We start from the raw sequence: 23,666 nt of genomic DNA on the forward strand, positions 1-23,666 counted from the left end.
GGCGAGAGGACACCGATTCCAAAAATAACAATAATCGTTACTGGAATTACATTCATTAGTTAGTTTGTATACAAATACATAAACTTTTTAGTGCATATTATATCTATTGTTTTGGAATAGCGTTTTTGTAGTCGGTTGTTATTTTGTAAAAAAAAATATTAATATTAATGTAAATTAATACCAAGCGTATGTTACAATATTTGTAAGATGCCACTGAGTGTCAAGATGCCACGCACACAAGCATCTAATAGTTGCCGTAATAAAAAAGCTATTGCTCTTAGGTAGTGCGGTATCTATTTGCAGCGCAGCGGAGACCAATCCTTAATTTAAGCAACAAGGATTTTAAATCTAATATAAAAAATTCTCGTGTCACGTTGTGCGGGACCGAACTCCTCCGAAACGGCTTGACCGATTCTCATGAAAGTTTGTGTGCATATTGGGTAGGTCTGAGAATCGGACAACATCTATTTTTCATCCCCCTAAATGTTAAGGGTGGTCCACACGATTTTTTTTTAATTTTTTTGACATTTTTTTGATTATGGGTCAGCATTAAAAAATACATACAACTTCAATTTTCAAAATTTTCACCCATCTACGATCAACAGTTACTTTTGTATCGCGATTTTAATATCGGCAGTACAACGTTTGCTGGGTCAGCTAGTTTTGATATATAATTTGAAGAAAAACGCACAGGTTACCAGCTTAAATCAAAAAAATCCCCATTTGCTTTGAAATTTGAAAGGTTTCAAAGGGCAGGATCAGTTCACCCTAATTTCCTCGCCTGACGGCTTCGAAATGGTGTATAACTTATATTGTGTGTTTTTTAATTCCATGATTTTATTATTAACACTAAACAGCTAGTTTATATATCCAAAATAGTATCTATTATAATTGAAAAACGTGATGTGAAATAAAGATGTTGGATATTTTCGGTACGTAATACATTTACCTACCGCGTGTACTAGGGGACTAGTCCGGAAGCAAGTATACTCAATGAAGTTGAATTGCGATCCTGTGCTCGGTCACTGTTCTCGATACGTGTAATGGAACGTGTCTACAGTCTCTTCCTACTTACGCCTGATATCCTAGTACTAACATTGGCGTAGGCCGTTTACTACTTAAACTCGTTTATTGCAAATCTACGCTTATATTTCGTCACTTCTCGTTGCCCTGTTAACCTTTCTACTTACTAAGTGATATAATATTGTGACATTCATAATGTTAACACGAGGAACAAACATAAACTTGTTATGCCTACTACTCGGTTGGGTCGAGTTAGTAAGACTTTTGTTGGGCGATGTATATGCTTCTACAATATAATCCCAGAAAATGTACAAAACAAAATGTGTTACGAAATTTAAAAGAATTGTTAAAAAACGTTTGTGTGGGAAAGGTTATTATAACATAAACGATTTTCTTAATGAGACCACGGACTGGGAATAAAGCGAACACCCTCAGGCTCTTTAATTATAAATGTTTATTTTACGATATCACATTGTAATCCATATTTTATATTTAAAAAAAAAGCCCGTTGAGTTTCTTGCGCCCATTCTTCTCAGGTCTGAGGCAGTCTCTTTTGAATGGGTGGTAGTTTTTGACGTTCAATAAGTGATTTTAAATCCTATTTTGAATAAAAATATTTGAATTTGAATTATCCATCCATCCACATATTAAGTGTTTTGTAAAAATTATACAAAGCAAAATGTTTTTAATATAGTAATTACAATGAACCTCAGTAAGTCGAAATTGAAGGAACGCACAAAAAAGCTCGAGTTATTATTACTGTTTTTTGACCCCGTCCTTGTAACAGGACATACTTGTAAGACCCCCGCCCCTGCTGTAACATCACATTTGTCGATTTTATTTATAAAAATAATGAATTATATAGCTATTTTCCAATATTGTCTGTAGATCGGTTTAACTCACCGACGAGTTAAACTTGCATAAAGTAATATTTCTTTAAATTTTGCCTTCCATATAACTTTTGATTGTTACCCCTTATTCATAATAGTCTGCTTACTTAAAGCTTTGCTAATTCTCACTCTGTCTTCTTCTATTGACCTAAGTCAGAATGAGAAAAAACACTCCTTAGCGGCTGTTTAAAGTTAGCGGACCATTATGAATTAGTAGATTAATATTATTATCGGGTTAGTATTTAAGATTTTATTATGCGACTTCATAATGCTTTTGATCCTCCCGCCCTTTGCCCATTTATTTAGCCCCCTCCCCTTCAAGTGTGACATAATTGTTTAGATGACCCCTTACTTGCATAAAAAAACCGAAAAGAGGTTTACAGGTCCATATTCCAAAAGGGTTACACGCCACAATACGTTAGCCATAGTTAAATATTTTTTGTTTGTTTTAAACAAAGTTTCGAAAACATTAGTGACAAAATACATTTGATGATGAGGTATTTATGCTTTGAGCTATGAAAGGTTGATTACAATTGATTAGTTGACATTCGCAAATTTCATTTTACAAATATGCAAAATTATTATGCGATCATTTAATTTATTGTGAAAATAGTTGTATAAGTGCTATTGATATAACAAAACTTGTAATAAAAGCTTTTAAGCTTACGTTTCGATATTTTATACTGGAAATATTTTTTTTTAATTTATTTCATCATCTGTCAGTCGTCTCGTAAATAAACATGGCGGTGAAGTGATTGTGACACGCAATCTGTGTTACTCGTAACATTTATATAGCCATTAACTTATCTGGCCTATAACAATTCGCCATTTTACTTGTAGTTTGTGAAACAGGGCCTCAATTAACTGTGACATTGTCAGAAGTAACACAATCATAAATACTTTCACTTAAATAATATCGTAAACATATTTCATGTAAATAATTGAAAAGGCTTAAAAACATATTATTCTCTATACTTAATAAAATTAAAAATTAAATTTTTCATTATATTGTGTTAAGTGTAAGGTAAAAAAAGGAAGGGAGAAATAATTACATGATAAATTGTTTGATAACTTTGAATCAAGTCTAATTTTAATGAGAAAAATTGCGTTGCTGTCTAAATACGGTAATAATATTAAAATGAAATGTAATGTAAATCGAATGGATATCTGTAAGCAATATTTTAAGTCGGTGTTAGACAATGTAGCTTTGTAACTACATACATAGTTATAGGTGAAATGTGCTTGAGTCGCACGTGCGATGTGAGGAGGCGAGAGGCGAGAGCGGGGCCGCAGCGGGAGGACACCGATTCCAATAATCGTTACTAGAATAATTAGATTAATTAATTAGATTGTATAAAAATACGCAATTATTTTTATACTTTTTACAGCAATTCTATCTATTATTTTGGAATAGTGTTTTTGAAGTCGGTTGTTTTTACACGCTTTATATTAGCTTCACTTGTATGTTTGTATATTTGTATGTTTGTATGTTTGTAACCGACTTCTATTGGCGCGATTTTGACCCACTTTAAACGGCTAGATTTTGTTCAAACTTTGTAGATTTATTAAGGACCGATGACATTACACTAATTTGATAAAATTATTCAATTTTTCAATTGCAAAATATGATTTTTGTTAATTTATATAATTTTTAAATAAATAAATCACTAATAAGCGCCATTCTATTTTTTAGTTGAATTTTATAAAAAGCGTGTTCTCAAGTTTTTTTTAAACTATTTTTGAAGCAGTGTCGTGTATCACGACTATGTGGTTTTAACTGTGAGAATTGTTGTAAGGCTAACATTTAGATCCAATACTGCTTGTTATATTTCGTAGAACTATATGCATAATATGACTATCTTGAAACCTTTATGCAAGGTAAACCAGTACGTTTTTAGGTATTACCTGCTTTATTTAAGTATGAACATTCACCTTATTAGGTCTAGACTTGAACAAAGCCTCACTCAAACAAAAAGCTTTATAATACTTATGCTAAGCCATTTGCATAGCTTTCAACCGTAGCTCATTAGGATACAATAATTTTAGCCTTGAGTTTCAAATGTATATTTAAACTAAGAGATTGAATTTTAATTGTAATTTAAGCATTTGAAAATTCGTAACCATAATATTTACAAAATTGGACGATTTCTTGTATCGCTTAGGACTGGATGAAAACAATATTTTATAAGAGTGGTAATTTAGTATAATAATACATTGAAGTACTTACCTGCCGAACTACAAATTCAAATTTATATCCAAATATTTTTATTCAAAACTAGCTGACCTGCCAAACGTAAACCTTCCTTGAGCTTCAACGAATCTATTACAAAAGATTTCATTGAGATCGGTCGAATAGTTTAGGAGTTATTAGGGAACATTTAAATATACATTCTCCTTAATATATATAGATAGGATATTATATCACTTATTGAAAGTCACAAACTACACATTCGAAATTGTTCTGAACATTATCTGGGATCTTGTTGTAAAATCATATACATCGCCCCACAAAAGACTTACTAACTCAACTTAGTCAAGTAGTAGGCATTAACTGTCTTGTTAATAAACGCAGTGTAAAGTACCTCCAAGTTTAAAATTACTTCTCCCTGCCATGTAATTATGTAGTGACAAAGGTTAGATAAAGACAAAAAGTTTTTAACTTGTAGTAAATTTAAACTGCATTTATTACTCTCAATACATGAGGGTTATGACAGTTTCTAGCAAATTCACTTATGTGCCAATGTACTATATACATAAAATTGTCAAGAACATATTGAGATACAACAGTTAAGATATAAATTTGCTTTCACAGGTTACGGATTCGATCAATATTGATCATATTTCAATGTTTCTGTATTTTTCAAGTGGTAGGAATAATTAGTGTATGAATTCTTCAACCAACTGTCTCCAAGTAAGGTGTAGTATCAATGTTTTCAAATTTTTCCAATCAACAAGGTGGTAGTGGTAAATAGTATCTACCTATGTGAGCTATACTATCGATGTATGTGAGTTTATTTCCAAATTTTTTTTACGGTTGAAGAGGAAAGCGTCCGTGTCACTTGCAACACCAGAAATAACACGAGAGTGTTGCCGGGGTTTTTCCGAAAAAAAAAAACTTAAAGAAAATATTATGTTAGGGTTCAAAACATATTCTTTAATGAAAATAAGGGAGCGAGCAGGACGTTCAGCTGATAGTAATTGATACGACCTGCCCATTACAAAGCAGTGCCTTTCAGGATTCTTGAAAAACCCAAAAACTCTGAGCGGCACTACAATTGCGCTCGTCACCTTGAGACATAAGATTTTTTTATGAAAATAGTGGCGAGACGAGCAGGACGTTCAGCTGAAGGTAATTGATACGCCCTGCCCATTTTTAAAAAAACCAAAAAATTCTGAGCGCCTCTACAATTGCGCTCGTCACCTTGAGACGTAAGATGTTATGTCTCATTTTCCCAGTAATTTCACTAGCCATAATCTAGCCGGCATCCTGTGCAAAGGAGCCTCCCACTAGTAAAAATGATCATATTATGATCATAAAACATGATTATATTATTTAAGCAATGACCAAAAGGTTGGTGGACAGTGACAAGTATGCAAACATTGAATTTATTTATATAAAAGTAGATTATAGTATGATATTTACACAATAATAAGTTTGATGCACGATAACTAATTGACGTAGGTTAGGCACGTCAGGATCCACAATGTTATACAATATTATTATCACTTTGTCCACACGATCGCGGACGTGGGGGTGACAATATCACAAGTAGTAAACACGTAGTTTAATGTTATTACATAATTATGTACTGGGAGATGCTGTATTTTGTCTTAGTCTCACACGGGTCTTTCAAAATAGCTGGCTGACTCGACAGACATTGTTGTGTGTATAAATAAAATACTGTCTTTTATGAATTTGTCAATAATAATTCATAACATTAAGAATTACTTCGTAAAATTTGCTCGCTAAAGGGGTCCCAAACCGAAATACATACTATCCTATCTCTCAAGTTGGACTAAACTGTACTCCATGAAGTAATCCCCATTGAAATCCGTTCATTAGTTTAGGACCGACTCCAAAAATAACAATTATCGTATTGAGTTTTTATTTGAGATTGAGATATTTGAGAATTATATTGTATAAAAATATGCAATTATTTTTATACTTTTTAGTGCAATTGTTCGGTCGTTCTCGGTTGTTTTCTTGTTAAATTCTTTTTTTTATTTTTAGTGAATCTGAAGTACACTAACTAATAATTTGTCTAAATATGTGTAAATGTACTAAATTTTGGAATATAGCAAAGAACGTGAGCGCATTGTGATTTGATTACAGACAGTTAGAAATTCTGCCACTGATAGACCCTTTACTGTAAGGAGGACTTACGTTAAGGAGTTCCATTGATCATCATATTCGACTACGACAATTACTTGACCATAACGACGTTACGGAAGGTGACTCCAATATCCGGATAGCATAAAAAAGATTCGGCCGTATCGTTAATTTTCTCCTAAGAATTGAAGAGTTCCGTTATTTGTCATATATCCCATAATCAGAACCTAACCAAACTCTCACCATACTATCTTTGAAGTATATATATCCTTCTATAGAATCATCGAAATAGGTCGGCGCGATATTGAGTTATTCGTAAATTTGTCGCGTACATACTTATAGCAAATTTAAGACTTTTATGGTTTTCTCATAGATGGCGCTGTCAGATCTAGACCTAAATGGAATGGGACCACACGGGAAGCACCAGCCTTCAAATAAAAAAACAATTATCAAAATCGGTTCACCCAGTCGAAAATTCAGAGGGTTACCTCTTAAACCTATACTTTCTGTTTGTTAAAACATAAAAAAGAACATACCGACGAATTGAGAACCTACTCCTTTTTTGAAGTCGTTTAACAATCCCAACGAGATATATTGTATTTACATATGCCAACAAAACACGCAGTGTAATCTCGTCTCAGTTCAATTTCGTCACGACTCTCCTTCGTCACAGTCTAGCTTAAGAATTCGGCGAGTCAACATCTTCATAACAAAAGTCATAAAATACATAATAAATAGTCGAATTCTGGCATGAGACAGTCTATACAATACAATAAACGGACATTTGGATAAGCATTGTGTCTATTTCCGAGATTTGCTCGATATTGCTGCTGGAAACAGTGAATAAGGTATATGAAAATATTAGTCCGATGATGTCATTTTGTTACCGTATCCATCCAACCCTTATTCCTGCTGCGATTTAAGTTTCAGTTCGAAGAACGTTTTGGCCTGTGAAATTACATGGCTTCTGAGATCTTTCGCTCGTAGGAGACGGGTGCGATTGCAATCACGATCCGAGTTTTAATTTTGCGTACCGCTCACAATCAGAAGAATATATTTTTCGTGTCGTTACTTCTTAGTGCAATATTGACAATATTGTTTCCATGCATCACACACCAATTAAAACACTTTATATTAATTAAACGCTGTACATCAGAATTGATTCCACAACTAGCATTACAGCGGTCATTAGTCAATGACACAATAACTGGAATCAGTTTTTTTTGTGATAATAATTAATTGCTATTGTGATTACTGCAACTACTTGAAATTTATATACCATTGATAAGACATTGTTGATCTTTGTTAGGTCACCATACAAGCATATGAGACAATCCATCTTAAATCTAAGAGTGATCGACGCAATGTGATCAGAGTCGCGTCATGATACGCTATGCCTTGAGTCATTTAGTCATGCGTTACGACTCGGATCATATTGTCACTGTTAAGATCGGATTGACCACCATTACCATGAAAACAATAAGGACCTTCCTTCTTTCTTTTTCTTTTAATAATTTCTCAGTTTGTTTTCCTTTCAATAATGGCACAATAAGGACTAATGCTCTGATGTCAATATCTGCAGTAATATCTAACCATTTCAATACAGGTACAATAAAGAATGTTGCTCTAATGTCAATATCCGTAGTAATATCTAACCATTTCAATACTGGTACAATAATGACTGCTGCTCTGATGTCAATATCCGTAGAAATATCTAACCATTTCAATACAGGTACAATAAAGAATGCTGCTCTAATGTCAATATCTGTAGTAACATCTAACCATTTCAATACAGGTACAATAAAGAATGCTGGTCTAATGTCAATATCTGTAGTAATATCTAACCATTTCAATACTGGTACAATAACGACTGCTGCTCTGATGTCAATATCTGTAGTAATATCTAACCATTTCAATACAGGTACAATAAAGAATGCTGCTCTAATGTCAATATCTGTAGTAATATCTAACCATTTCAATACTGGTACAATAACGACTGCTGCTCTGATGTCAATATCCGTAGTAATATCTAACCATTACAATACTGGTACAATAAAGACTGCTGCTCTGATGTCAATATCCGTAGTAATATCTAACCATTTCAATACTGGTACAATAACGACTGCTGCTCTGATGTCAATATCCGTAGTAATATCTAACCATTTCAATACTGGTACAATAACGACTGCTGCTCTAATGTCAATATCTGTAGTAATATCTAACCATTTCAATACAGGTACAATAAGGACTGCTGCTCATCATATCAATACCAAAGTGCAATCACTTCTACGCGTGCGCATGCTAATGTCTTTCAAGTGCCTATTATAGCAATTGCCGCAATCTATTTCCATTCCCATTATATTATATTATATTTCAACCATCGTACGCGAACCATTGGTGATTTGAAAAACTCGTTTCAACAAAAACGCGACAGCAAAAACCAAAATTTTTAAAGTATGCCTTCTTACATTGGCAACCCACAAATAATATTTATTATCTTTATTTCTACTGCAGCGGTGTTATTATGATTAAATATTACTAAAGATTGGGTGGGTTGGGTGTCTGTAGATTTTAACGCGCTGTCAATGACATAATATATCTCTGGGGCATCTGGTTAGATATGAATAATTCTATTTTATTTATAGTCAGTTTCGTAGTATTAGATGGCCGTGTAGCATTAAGATACACCTCTCATCTGGCTTTATATATTCAATCTTATAAAGTGAGTCGGAGCAAAAATCACTCTGAACTTCTTTGTCCGCATGCGCTGCTGTAATGTAATGGTCACATGAAAATACGTCTAATTCTAAAAAAATATTGAGCCTTACTAGATCTAAAACAAAATCAAAATTTGTGATATAACATTCGTCTCATCCTCTCCTAATATAGTTTACTGAAGGTTCAACTTCTACTGGGTGATGCAAGCATAAATTTTCTTTTAGAGCATTTTTGAAATTTAAAAGTCAGTAAGCTGACAACATTCAAACACGCTGTAGCTTATATTCGTATGGAATGATTTTTACGGTGTGCGCTTGTGATGGTACGACAAATGTGAAATCTTCATATAATTGTGTTTAATAATACAAAATACAACTATGTCTATCTAGTATGTTTCGTTTAGTCGAGCCTGCATTATAATATTAATTCCTGGAACGAAGATCACTATTTACAGTACTCAATTAGGCTAGTTGTGCCGTAAACTAATCCTTACCTGATTTTAAATTAAATTATGCCTCCTGATATTATTTTCGGACGTGTAATAATGAAATTAAAATATTATTCAAATGAATATTATGAATCCATTAATCTTAGTACGAAACACTGCGTCGAAGACAAAAAATATTAATTATAAGTTAAGGAAATGAGAATGACAATTATTATAATGTGATACGGTAATTTGAGCTCTTGTCACATGTGTTCTAAATTTAAAAGTTGACTGAACTTGACTGCATTATTGTGTTGAGGGCATTTTGGTGTCAATTTTGTTTTGTATACTCGTATCGCAGTTTATTGTGATTATTTTTTGCACAACACTGTCCGTTCGTAAGTATTACGCATGGTACAGTCATCGCTTTCCTAAAACATACTTGACTTTATTATTAACATTTAAAGTTAGAGATCCCGGGTTCGAATCCCAGTAGGTGCAATAATTTATATCATGAATATGGATTTTTGTTGCCGTGTCATGGATGTTTATATGTATGTTTAAGTATGTATTAAAGATATCGTTGTCTTGTACCCATAGTACAGACTTAGCCTAGTTTGCGGCAAGATAATTTGTGTAAAAGTGTGTCAATATTATTATTATAGGGAACGGACCGACCCGCTCCACGACAGAGCCAGAAACATTGACATTTATTCGAGCATTAGGAAGCAACTATTCGTCTAAGTAAAACGTAGAAATGTTATTCCACGACTTTGTAGACTCTTTATGGATAGTAAAAATGGGTCTGATTATTGAGACTACGGCATATTCATAATATGCCGTAGTTTGACGTTTTTGATATTTTGGATTAAAATAAAACCATTTAACTGGGGGCATGGCAGTGCCCGCGCCTTGTCGAGCAAAAACAAGCGAAACGGCCGTACCTTCCCTTGCTCAAAGCAGTTCAGGCCACTTTGGCCCCCCATAGCTTCGTTTTGGATAAAACAAGAAGTATTGCAATTGGTACTGCAAGCATTGTATAAACAAGGTTTATTTAAATTTTTATTCAATTTGAACCAGTAGTTTAAAAATTTTAACTAGTAAAAGTTCCTTAAATTTGTTACTGACTGGCTGACTGACCGATCATCAAAAGTTTAAGGCACTTCTAAAAGGCATAGAAGCTTCAAATTTATAATACAATTAGTATATCAAGGGAGGATTAATGTATTTATTTAAGGCAAATTTAATATATTTATTTAAAATATAAAATAAGATTATGTTAGATTAGCTAATTACGGCATAACTATATACATAAGACCCGTAGACAATATAAAATTGACCGTCTAGGTATTACATGAAACTCACAACTTTTTACGGTAGAAGATCTGAGTTGCGAGGTTTAGTTTTTTACAAGTTATGTTTTTGATGGCATCGGCATCGAATCAGGAAATTATGAAAAGTTTAAGAATGTGTCCCCATCATTTAAGTGATCTGAGAGAAGCACGCGTTGGAGGTAGCCTTACCTTGTTCAATTTGTACCGATATGAAGGGATTTTGGGGTGACTTGTGGCGTTTGTTGATATTGTCTAAAATATACATATTATAATGTTTTATATTGTGTAGATTTCACACTTTAATCTTAGTAATTATAGGTTAAAAGGCACCGACTCTTACAGAGTTAAGGTCCTCGCCGAGCTAGAATCTTATTTCATTAAATAATGCTGTTTTTTTATACTTTCGTCTCTTTATGCTTTATGACGAAGACTGTCGAAAAATCATCTTTGATACTTTGCTAAAGCCCCTGTAAATACTGATGGACACTTTTGGCTCTAAGACCGTTTACAGAAACGGCCATCAGAACAATAGCTTCCGCTTAGTCCTACATTTCGCTAATCTTGAGACGGTAAGTTCAGGTTCTCCGACGGGCATAAAATAAATACTGTGATATAAACAAGCATGCTTGTTACAACCGGTGTACAGATGCAATATCAGGTAGACATTAGTCAGGACTAGTGTCTGCCTTATTAACAGGATAATATTTCTAGAACAATCTCATCGGATCTTGGCGCGGATGTTTTTAAAACTGGTTCTGCAGAACAGCATACTTTTTACACGCTTTATATTAGTTTCACTTGTATGTTTGTATGCATGGTTGTAGCTAACTCTCTTAGACGCGATTTTGACCCACTTTAAACGGCCAGATTTCATTCAAACTTTGAAGATTTATCGAGGACCGATGGCAATACACTAATTGGATAAGATTATTCCATTATTCAATTTGCAAAATAAGATTTTTGCCAATTTATATAAGGCAGGAATTGACGTTAAAGTACTTAATAGTTTTGAAAGTACGTTTTTATAGAAAATTTAACAAAAAAATTAAAAATAAATAAAAGTTTCAAAAAACTAAAAAACACGCTTATATTATATATATTATTATTTTATAATTATTTCATATATAACTGAGTTATATATAAAAAAATATATTTTATTGTAAAAAAGCGTGGGGTGCTTTTTAAGATATTATTAAAATAATAATTCTTCTACACCCCACTTTTTTCTTATAATGAAATATATTTTGTTACACTATTTTCAATTAAAATTTATTTTCTATTTTTTAGTTGAATTTTAAATAAAGCATGTTGTTTTAGTTTTTTTTTAACTATTATTTATTGTTTTAAAAGCAAGTATAGCTAAACGCGGCATTGCGTCCCAGGAAAATCCTTCAAAATTCTTGGACTATATAAGCTTAACACAAGAACGACACAAAGGTCGATATTCGTGTAGGTATAATATGAAGTATACATATTTAGTATTATATCTAAACATAAAATCTTCTATTCCGTATTTTATCCCCATGGGGTTGATATTTCCAAGAATCCTTCTTAATGCTCACTTATGTCATTTAGGAACAAATCAAACTGTAGTCTTGGATAAGGCTCTGCATAGATATATCGATTCGTTGTTCAATCAGGATATATAACTGTAGGAAAATGACCTTAAGGTGGGACACGGTTCAATTTTGTCAAGCGTACGTCACAATACTTATAATAAATATTTGCGTTAAACAATAGTCAACTATAATTAAAAGCAATAAATAAGTGTATTGAGTTAACATTGTAACTCAACAGTATTGTAATCTAAGTAAAATATAATAGAATAAGGCAAGAACCTCGTTATTGAGATAAGAATATCAACAGAACGTTGACGAGTCACGTATTACTAACGAAACTAAAAATTATAAATGTAAATTTTTACGATTATTTTTCGAAAAAACTCATATTTGTATTTGGAATATAAGGAGTACATTTATTTCTGTGTATCACGGACTAGTAAAAAAATAAGGACTCCATGTCACCTTACATAACAGTGTAGCACCAAAACAAGCCGATTAGCCCCACGCACACACTTACACTACTAGAGGCCGATAGGCGGTCATTATGAGAATTGTCATCGTCTGTGACAGATCAGTTTGCGTCTCAATAAAATATTTTAAAAATGCCGTCGTGCGTTGTGAGTATTTGTGGCCGTATAATATGATTATTTAAGGGAGAAAAAATTGTGTAACTAGTATCCCCCGTAACCCACACTAGCATAACGGTGCTTCACTTGCTAATATTATCATGGCGCGGAGTCCTTCTTATTTTACTCGTCCGAGCTATGTATATACATATTTTTATCGAGGAACCTATAACTAGTCTACCATGTTAACACCATACTTACTTTACTACCATGTTTCCAAACTGAAAGTTGTGTAGTGAAAATCCTAAAAATATCTGGTCAATATCATAACCAGAGTTCGAACAATAGGTAATTTAAACAGGAAGGGAACCAACAAAAGCATTTTTTCACAATTACGTTGCAATGTTGTGGTACTACTACTTAGTACTACTACTACAAATTACTAAGCCTTAGTAAATTTCTTGATGTATCTACTCAATGACATTCGTGTGTATAGAACGTCATTGTATTTTCACATGAGTTTTTAATATCTGATCATTACAATCATTGCTGCAATTTGGGACCATCCGTGTTTTAAGACATAAATAAATAACGAATTAGCTTGTACTCATAAACGAAGAAGATTATGAAAATGATGCGTTTACAGAATAGCGTTCACTAATCTGACACAAATCACACACATTTAGCAGTGGAAATATAGTTTAGTCATAATTTAATACCATAGAAATTATTGTTTTAAATATTTGTAGAATTAAGAATTCATTGATTATTATTATGTTCTTCAATTAGAAGTCTATCTAGAGCTTCACTTCTTCAGTGACCTAATATAATAATAGTGCAGTATACTTATTATAAGTTGGAGCACGTCTTCTTATCTAAAAACCTGAAATATTACCACTGGACTCAGTGGAGTGACCTTGAAATTAATAATTTTTGAAGTTACTTCTTTAGGCGCGTTATGCAAATAATATGACGAGAGTGAAATAATAAGATGCGCGCGCACCACTGTAACACAAAAGTAACAGGGTGAAGTTGGTTCCTAAAATTTTCTGACGTTTGCGACATTCGATATTTTTTTTTGTTTCTTCGTCCATGATTAGGATAGGCAAAGGGTTCAAGCCCGTAAAGCCGTATTCGTTATTTAATAATTAATTGTTAAAGCCATCGTTGCAAGATTTTTACAATATTGTTCTTTCTACAAACGTAGAATAGCACGAGAAATGCATACATAATATGTACACACACACTTTTTTTTGTTTATTCAGAATGTTTAAATTCGTTCGTTAAGTCAATCGATTTGTGACTTCTACTTTAATTATTTCTGTCTAACATTTGTGTCTTGCAAAGTGTAACTGCTGCATTCAAATGGTTAATTATTTTTTAGCCTTGCTAAGTTCAGTGTTAACATTCGTAAGTGTTTTGCGAGTGAATGATACTTATGGCGTATTTGATTCATGACGTTTTCAACTTTATTTCTTTATGTATACAGTCAAGAATGCAATTCTTTATTTTTATTGAATTTCTCAGAATTATTTTTAACTAAAGCAAACATAATTAAATACCAATTTACTAAAAGATAAGTATAAAATTATCACATTCAATTCAAATTACATTATGCTTAAAATGGGTAATAATTAAGCAAGTATTAGTATCCGCAGAATATAATAGGGATCACATAAATTTTAAATGGGGTTGGGTATTGTGGTTATAAAACATAAGCACGAAGGTTGGGGGTAATATTATAGATGTACATGTCACCCTAATTAAACAGTATAAATGTTTAATCAAGAATTGTAACAAAACATGACGTATCCAAAATATCGATAGTAATAACACAATAATAATATCGGTTTTTTATGAAAAAAGAGGACAAACGAGCAGGCGTACGAGTCACATGATAATTCATTCACACCGCAACTCTTGTGATTTCAGGGGAATCGCAGGAGCATTGCCAATCTTATAAAGCGTCGAATTAACGCACATATTATATTAGTAGTATTCAAAAACCGAAAATACATTAATTGTCCGTGGCGGGTGAGGATCGAACTGGCGGCATGCACCGTGGGCATGCCATGCATGCAACGTGTATTCAACGGTTGTAGCTAATGCGACGGTGCTTTTGAAATCGTATAATCGTTTCATCATAAAGGTACTAAGTTTGTTTTCAGAATATAATTTGAAGTGCAGTTCTGGCCTTAAAAACTAGAAGCACAGTTTAGGTAAAAGAGATGTTTCTGTCATTATTTACCTGCTCTGTGGCTAGAACCATTAGAACTTTTTTTTGGTATAGATTTGGTTTTTTTGGTACTTAGATTTTTTTTTTAGTTTTGGGAGCTTATGTTTATGGGGAGAATGAGGGCTAATTAATAATCATTTGTATTTTTAAGGAAATAGGTAGAATATGGTGTCGCGGATGTATTGCCGCGCGGATATTTATAATCGCGATATAATGACCGCCGATCATAAAAAGTACAAAACGGTAAAAATTTATGCCAAAGCCAAATTAGGTTTTCTAGCAAACTATGATTTTGTTAAAAACACCTAATTAGTTTTTTCAAACAATTTTTGAAGTGAAAACTCCTTTAGTTAGTTGGGAAGTTTATGATGATTGAGATGGGAAAAAACCTATTGAACTGGCAACACTGTAACCGTTACCGACACCTCTGTATATAAGTAAGTTAATGTGTATGTATGAAATAAGAAACACTTCATTTAAAAGTATTTCCTGCATAGTAAAATATTTTCTGACTGTTAAAAAAATACACAAGTAACTATTCAAGTTTTCACTTCTGTCAGCACTCCTGGAGTGTCTTTTTAATTTTTATTGTAGTGCTAGTTCAATTATATTAATTCGTATTATTAGCGTCTGTTCCAGTTTTGTTAAGATGTCCTGTTGTACATTGCTAAAACTGTATTACAAGATTGGTCTATGATTTTATCAATGCGAAGAATATACTTACTTTTTTCTTAATTTTCTAAAGGTTAGGACTAAAAGTTAGAATTCATAAAATACTTACATATTAATGCACATTATACCAATAAATGTCAAATTTTTGTTTTTGTTTACTTCCAAGGTTTTGTATGTAACTATTACATTAAAATATTATATCCGAAGGTTTTTGCCACTGGACACTGAATAAAAATTTACAGAGTAAGCAAATTCATTATCCTCATTGTTTTATTTATAAAATTAAATCCGTTAATTTTTGCGGGTAAAAATAAAAAAAAAATAGCTTCTTATATATTTATCGCATGTTGATAAACTAAGGTAAAGACAGTGTTAATAATAATAATAATTAATATGCAAATTTCAGTAAAAATACTCACTTTTAAAAAGACTTATTTTAAAATATTTCCTCATTATTTCCGAAAAACTGTTCATTTTATTAACTTCCACCATTTCAAAAGACACTTAATTTTTTTTTAAATTTAAACCAATGTCCATTTTATTGTTATTTATATTATTTAAGCCGCGAAATATTTGTCGAGAAGTGAGACGAGACAATCAGTCGAGCGATATCAGCCGCTCCAACACTCGTTGATAACTGAAAGAGGGCGCGCGGCAACACCGCGTCTTTTCTCATTGCCATTCTCCGTAAATGCTAATAGGAAATTATCTCATTAACCGCGTCAAGTCGTGTTCAAGAAGTAGTAACTCTATCTCTATGGCGGATGTTTTAAGGAGTCATTTTCCTGTCCCTCTCAGCTTTCGAAGGTTTTTTTATGGAATAAACCAAATTGGACTAATGCCGACTAACATTATAATGATCAAAAGAAAAGTTTTTTTTAATGAAAATAAGGGACAAGACGAGCACGACGTTCAGCTGATGGTAATTGATACGCCCTGTCCATTACAAAGCAGTGCTGCTCAGGATTTTTGAAAAACCCTAAAATACTGAGCGGCACTACAGTTGCGCTCGTCACCTTGAGACAAAAGATGTTAAATCTCATTTGCCCAGTAATTTCACTCGCTACGGCGCCCTTCAGACCGAAACGCAGTAATGTTTACACATTACTGCTTCACGGCAGAAATAGGCGCCTTTGTGGCACCTATAATCCAGCCGGCATCCTGTGCAAAGGAGCCTCCTACTGGGAAAAATATTTGGGCATTGATTAAAAACGGAAGGCCTAGTGCTTCTTTGCACAGTAAGGTGGCTAGATGGGTACATGGCGAAGCCTTTTCTGCCGCCAGCAGTAATTAAAGCCCTGTATTTTTTGTGAGCTACTGAGATTTAACAATTTTTGTCTCAATGTGTCGAGTGCAATTGCGATGCCGCTAATAATTATGAGTTTTTCAAGAGTCCTGAGCGGCGCTGCATTACAATGGACTGGGCGTATCACTTAACACTAGGTCTTGTTCGTGTCGTTAATTCTTTTCATACATGTCTTACGGTTGTAAAGCCTGGTCACATCCTACAATGCATCTTTGAAAACGGAAGAATACTGTCAAAGAGCAATGGAGCATCACAGGCATTAGGAACAGAAAAGGGTAAGGGATGAAGAAGCACCAGGAATATTAAAGCAATTTGGTGACAGAATGGTACTCCATAGACGGTAAAAACCTTTGCGTAGGATGCCGGCTAGATTTTGGGTACCACAACGGTGCCTATTTCTGCTGTGAAGCAGTGATGTATAAGCATTACTGTGTTTCGGTCTGAAGGGCGTCGTAGCTATTGAAATTACTGGGCAAATGAGACCTAACAAAATACGTCTCAAGGTGACGAGCACTGATGTTGTGCCACTCAGATTTTTTTCCATGATGAGCTAACTCAAGCACAGTTGGTTCGGATCGCAGTTGTATTGCCTTGGATTAAGTTGAATGGAAAGTGCCTGTTGGCGCACTGAACTCAGAAATAGGATAAGATAGTCATGAAATTAGGATAAAGGGCGAGTTTATTTATTGAGTATTATGAATGCAAATGAATATTTGTTAAGCTGTCTCTAGGTATTTTACAAAACGAAACAATTAATTTTTATCGATCCGGCTCTAAACATTTACCGGATATTGTTGTTGATAACGCGGGAGATTGCATCATTGTTTAAAAAATACTTATATTCTCAATTATTTAATGTTAAAAGATGTTTAACAAGAAATTTACCTTCAAAACCGCAGAATGTTATACCTAGTCTGGACATAAGTTTTGTTACAAAGTAAAAAAGTTGTGACGGAGTAATTATATTAATGTAGGTAATCCAATTTAAACTTATATTATATATTTATTGAAGTCTCCGCAATAAATATAAAAGAGTTATATGAGAAATTACTAACTTTGTCTTTGATGCAGGTCTTTAATCTTTCTGACCACGACTCTCCATATTTACTCACTGTTTCCATGAGAAATTTAGTCAATGCTCAATTGTTTTTGTCCACTCTAAGTGCCTCAGGGTTATTTTGTGCCTTGCGACCAAACAGGGGCGTGCATTCCATATAGGCAATTAGGCAGTGCCTACCTTATATAGGTTATTAAATTATTATGTACCACTAGTATTAAAGTTAATTTAGTTACATTATTCTTTATCCAAAGTCCTTAAAATCAATGTTTCAAATTCAAAAATAAAATGGTTGTCCAGAGGTATAAAAAAATCATGTGCAACAAAAAGAAAATTAAGGTATCAATATTATAAGAATAAAATACCTGCCAACGAAAACAAATTTAATAATTATTGAAAGATTCTCAACAAGTGTATAGACCTAGCTCAGAGAAGTACTAACAACAAATATATACTTTACTCGAAATGATGGAAGTATCGATGAAATTAAATATGAAAATAAAATTATAAATAATCCAACTCAGATTGCTACTATTTTTAATAATTATTTTATAAATACAGTCACACAAAGTCAAAGTCAAAATGTAAAAAATAAAAAACCTACATATAAATTAAAACATAACAATTCAAATATTTTCTTAATGCCAACTGATGAAATGGAGATAATAACCGTTATTAAGTCACTTAATAATTCAAATTCCACGGGCTGCGATGAAATAGCAACAAAGGTAATAAAGGAATGTGCAAAGGAACTAGCTCCAGTCCTAGCCTACTTAATAAATCTATCTTTTGAAGAAGGTACTTTCCCATCAAATTTAAAAAAGGCAAAAGTAACACCTTTACTCAAAGCGGGTGATAAAAAGGATATTAACAACTATCGACCAATCACACTCATTCCTGTTATCTCAAAAATTTTTGAAAAGATACTGCACAAGCGATTAACATCTTTTTTAACTAAACATAATATCATTTTGGAGGAACAAAATGGTTTCCAAAAAGGAAAATCAACAACTTTAGCGTGTTTTTCGCTAATAAAAGAAATATCGGAATGCATGGATACAAAAATTCCAGTAACATCAGTATTTTTTGATATGAGCAAAGCTTTTGACAATGTTTGTCATGAAAAACTATTAGATAAATGCGCTCAACATGGTATTCGAGGTCTAGCAAATGACTGGCTTAAAAGTTATCTTTCAAACCGTACTCAATACGTTGAAATTGCTAAATTAAATAATAAACAAGAAGTAATACCTTATCGATCAGAACTTAGACTTAAAACAAAAGGTGTACCACAAGGAAGTATATTGGGTCCACTTCTATTCATAATCTACATAAACGACTTACCTAGCATTACTACTAATAACTGTACTCTTTTTGCTGATGACATCTCTATTGTAATTAAATGTAACAATGAATTGACATATGATATAGAAATTAATAAAACAATAAAGGACACAATTGAATGGCTTACTGAAAATAACCTGACTGTAAATATAAAAAAAACAATGTATATGCAGTATTATAATAAGAATGGGAAAGGAAAAGATATTAATGTTAATTATCATAATGAGAATATTAAAGAAGCACAACTTGTCAATTTTCTTGGTATTTCTTTAGACAGCAACTTGTCCTTCAAGTCACATGTTGACAAAATTAGCAAAAAAATTAACCAACATGTATTTGTCCTCAAACGCGTATCAAAAACAATAGGTGAAAAAACAGCGCTAATGGCATATCATGCATTCGTGGTTTCAGCTTTAAGATATGGATTGGTCATATGGGGCAACTCGGTGAGCATAGGGCATTTATTTATTGGACAGAAGAAGTGTATCAGGGCGGTTTGTGGAGCCGGCCCCCTAGATTCTTGTCGACCGCTATTTAAAAAATTGAAAATTCTATCGCTGCCATGCCTATACATTTATAAATAAGCCTATTTGTTCAAAAACATATGTGTGATTTCTATACAAAAAAAAGACAGAAGGTTTTAAATACAAGGTATCCAAATAAACTCATAATGCCCTTCTGTACAACTGCATCTTTTAGTAGAAATTGTTTCAGCATGTCTGTGAAAATATATAATAAATTGCCCAATGAATTGAAAGATTTACCGTTCAAAGTTTTTAAAAGAAGACTGCATCAGTGGTTAACAAATAAGTGCTTCTATAGTTTAAATGAATTTTTCAATACATAATGAATTAGTCTATTTGATAATAATATATGTAAATTAATATACTTTTATGACATTGAATTTGTTAATATTATACATAGGTACTAAATGAATTATTAAGTTATTTACGTCTCATATTATAATATTATATAAGTATTAAAATTTCATTTTATAAATATTATTGATATCATTGTGAAATCCGACATGTTTCAATATAACAGTACGATTAGTGTTTAGACAATTTTGTAACATATTTTGCATGTCAATTGACGAAACATATTGGATTATCCATTATATTGTTAACACCTTAAGTACAATGTTTCCTGCAAATAAATTTCATTTCATTTCATTTCATTTCTATTGAACACCCACCCAATAAGTTTGATCATAATGCTACGATTATATGCATTTTGCTTGCTGATCAGTGAAAAGGATATTTCTGTTTCTCATTTTTTTTTATGAAAATAAGGGACGAGACGAGCAGGACGTTCAGCTGATGGTAATTGACACGCCCTACCCATAACAATGCAGTGCCGTTCAGGATACTTGAAAAACCCAAAAATTCTGAGCGGCACTACAACTGCGCTCGTCACCTTGAGATATAAGATGTTCAGTCTCATTTGCTCAATAATTTCACTAGCTACGGCGCCCTTCAGACCGAAACACAGTAATGTTTACACATTACTGCTTCACGGCAGAAATACGCGCCGTTGTGGTACCCATAATCTAGCCGGCTTCCTGTGCAAAGGAGCCTCCCACTTATTATTTGGGCAAAAGCCTTTTAGGTCTTTAACTGAATGGATTGATTTAGATATCATGTCCTATCGGCAATCTTCAGTTCTCACAATAAACTATTTTGTCTCATAGGTTTTCGGTGAATTCTGGCTTTTACTGTCATTGTAGTTCTAACAGCACACGGCAATATGAAGTATTCTTCGACAAAGAAGTGTCGGTATATCTATTGATAGTACGATATAGAAATATAAAACTTGCTTTTTAAGTGTGTTTATAAGAACGTATAATATATATATATATAGCGTAGTCTGTAAAAAGCTTTACTGACATAAGCGCTCTCTGAGAAGTTGAAAGTTAAAAATATTTTCTATATTGACAATAGGTTCTAACTTGAGGTATAATATAATTTGAAGATATAAAAATTTAAATATTATGTGGGTGTATATTAAAGAGCTTATATAAATAAAAGTACTTAAATAAATGTCATATTTTTATACCCATATAATAACATTAGAGAACTACCTAATACAACAAGCAGTATTTTCTTGGAGACGTTAAATTATTTCTGAGTGGATTCTTATTTTTTATTTTTTGAGACTTACCCCCTTATTCATAATAGTCTGCTAACTTAAAGCATTGCTAATTCTCACTCTGTCTTCTTCTATTGACCTAAGTCAGAATGAGAAAAACACTCCTTAGCAGCTGTTTTAAGTTAGCGGACCATTATGAATAAGAGGGTTAATATTTTATATTCAAACTAGTGGACCCAACAGACGTTGTCCTGTACACACGTCTTAAATTTGCAAAATCTGTCCAGCCGTTAGGAGGAGTTCACTAACATACACATGAGCAGGAGAGTTATATTATATGGACGGAAACGAGAATCTAAATCAATCTCAAATTCACTGAAAAAAACAAAAAAATCATCAAAATCGGTCCAGCCGTTTAGGAGGTAGTTTAATTGTGAATCTAAACCATTCTCGAATCCACCTGAAGACACACACCAATCTCAAATTCACTGGAACACACAAAAATATCATCAAAATCGGTCCAGCCGTTTAGGAGGTAGTTCAATTGTGAATCTAAACCATTCTCGAATCCACCTGAATACACACAGAAAGTTTCATTAGAATCGGTCCAGCCGTCTAGGAGGAGTTCAGTGACATACACACGCACACAAGAATTATATATATAAAGATTTCAATCTAAGAATATACAAAATTAGTTTGCTTTCGACACGGAGTAGTTAAAATATATAACACTTAACTAGCCATTGTTGAGTATTTAAGTGTTTAATTGTTAGCTATTGTACTTATAGCTATAATTACATTTAAATAGTTCCAAATAATTAAACTGAATATATGATTTCTCAACAAAAACGTAATGCTAAGGTTAAAATATTACGATTTAATAACAAGAAGTTATAATAAACCTTTGTTGTTCATATACTTCTTAATGAGATTTTGTTTATGAAAACAAGGGACGAGACGAACTGGACGTTCAGCTGTTGGTAATTGATACGCCCTGCCCATTACAATGCAGTGCCGCTCAGGATTCTTGAAAAACCCCAAAAATTCTGAGCGGCGCTATTGCGATCGTCACCTTGACACATATTCAAATTCAAATACTTTTATTCAAAATAGGATACAAGATCACTTATTGAACGTCAAAAACTACCACCCATTCAAAAGAGACTGCCTCAGATCTGAGAAGAATGGGCGCAAGAAACTCAGCGGGTTTTTTTTTATATAAAAATATGGATTATAATGTGATATCGTACATTAATAATGAAAGAGCCCGAGGGTGTTCGCTTTATTCCCAGTCTGTCATTAAAAAAATCGTTTATGCCGTAGTAACCTTTCCCACACAAACGTTTTTTTACAATTCTTTTAAATTTTGTAACATTCGTATTTGTTTTGTACATTTTCTGGGATCATATTGTAGAAGCATATACATCGCCCAACAAAAGACTTACTAACTCAACCCAACCCAGTAGTAGGCATAACAAGTTTATGTTTGTTCTCATAAGATGTTAAGTCTCATTTGCCCAGTAATTTTACTAGCTACGGAGCCCTTCAGACCGAAACTCAATAATGTTTACACATTATTGCTTCACGGCAGAAATAGGCGCCGTTGTGGTACCCATAATCTAGCCGCCATCATACTTATAAATAAAATATTATGTATAATACATATAACACAGGAGCTTTCCTAAGGTCTTCGAAAGCCGCAAAATGGAGGAACAATGTTCTTCCAAATGGTCAGGATAGTATTTAAGTTGTTAAGATATGAATATTATTATAAAGATGTATTGTTGGGTCATCAATTAACTGTACATAAAACTTAAGTGTTTATTAATCTTATATCTTTAAATGAGCAATTCTTGTATATATATAATCTGAATCTCGGAAACGGCTCCAACGATTTTCATAAAATTTAGTATACGGGGGATTTCGGTGGCGATAAATCGATCTAGTTAAAAAAAATTAGTTTTATTAGATTTTTTAATTTATTTTATTTTAATGAGAAACAGCTACAATAACATTAGAATAGAAAGGTATTTTGCCACTATATACAAGACTATAATAGCTCAGATGGGACATTGGGTGATCCGGAAAGCAGAAGACCCCGGTTCGAATCCAG

General features: G+C 32.9%; 1 protein-coding gene across 2 annotated transcripts in view; it reads right to left on the reverse strand.

The window, feature by feature from the left end:
* LOC126972215 (organic cation transporter protein-like) overlaps positions 1-23,666 on the reverse strand; it is a 75,792-nt gene that overhangs the window by 23,871 nt on the left and 28,255 nt on the right. Inside the window, exon 1 of one of the 2 annotated variants that reach the window (XM_050818850.1) lies at positions 16,178-16,382. The exons of the other annotated variant lie outside the window; for it this stretch is intronic. Within the exon in view, the coding sequence (XP_050674807.1) occupies positions 16,178-16,250 (73 nt within the window). The 5' untranslated portion in view covers positions 16,251-16,382. Of the gene's footprint in view, positions 1-16,177; positions 16,383-23,666 lie in introns of those variants that run through there. 2 annotated transcript variants of the gene reach the window in all.

Source organism: Leptidea sinapis, chromosome 25 (assembly GCF_905404315.1).
Source record: "Leptidea sinapis chromosome 25, ilLepSina1.1, whole genome shotgun sequence".
NCBI lineage: Eukaryota > Metazoa > Arthropoda > Insecta > Lepidoptera > Pieridae > Leptidea > Leptidea sinapis.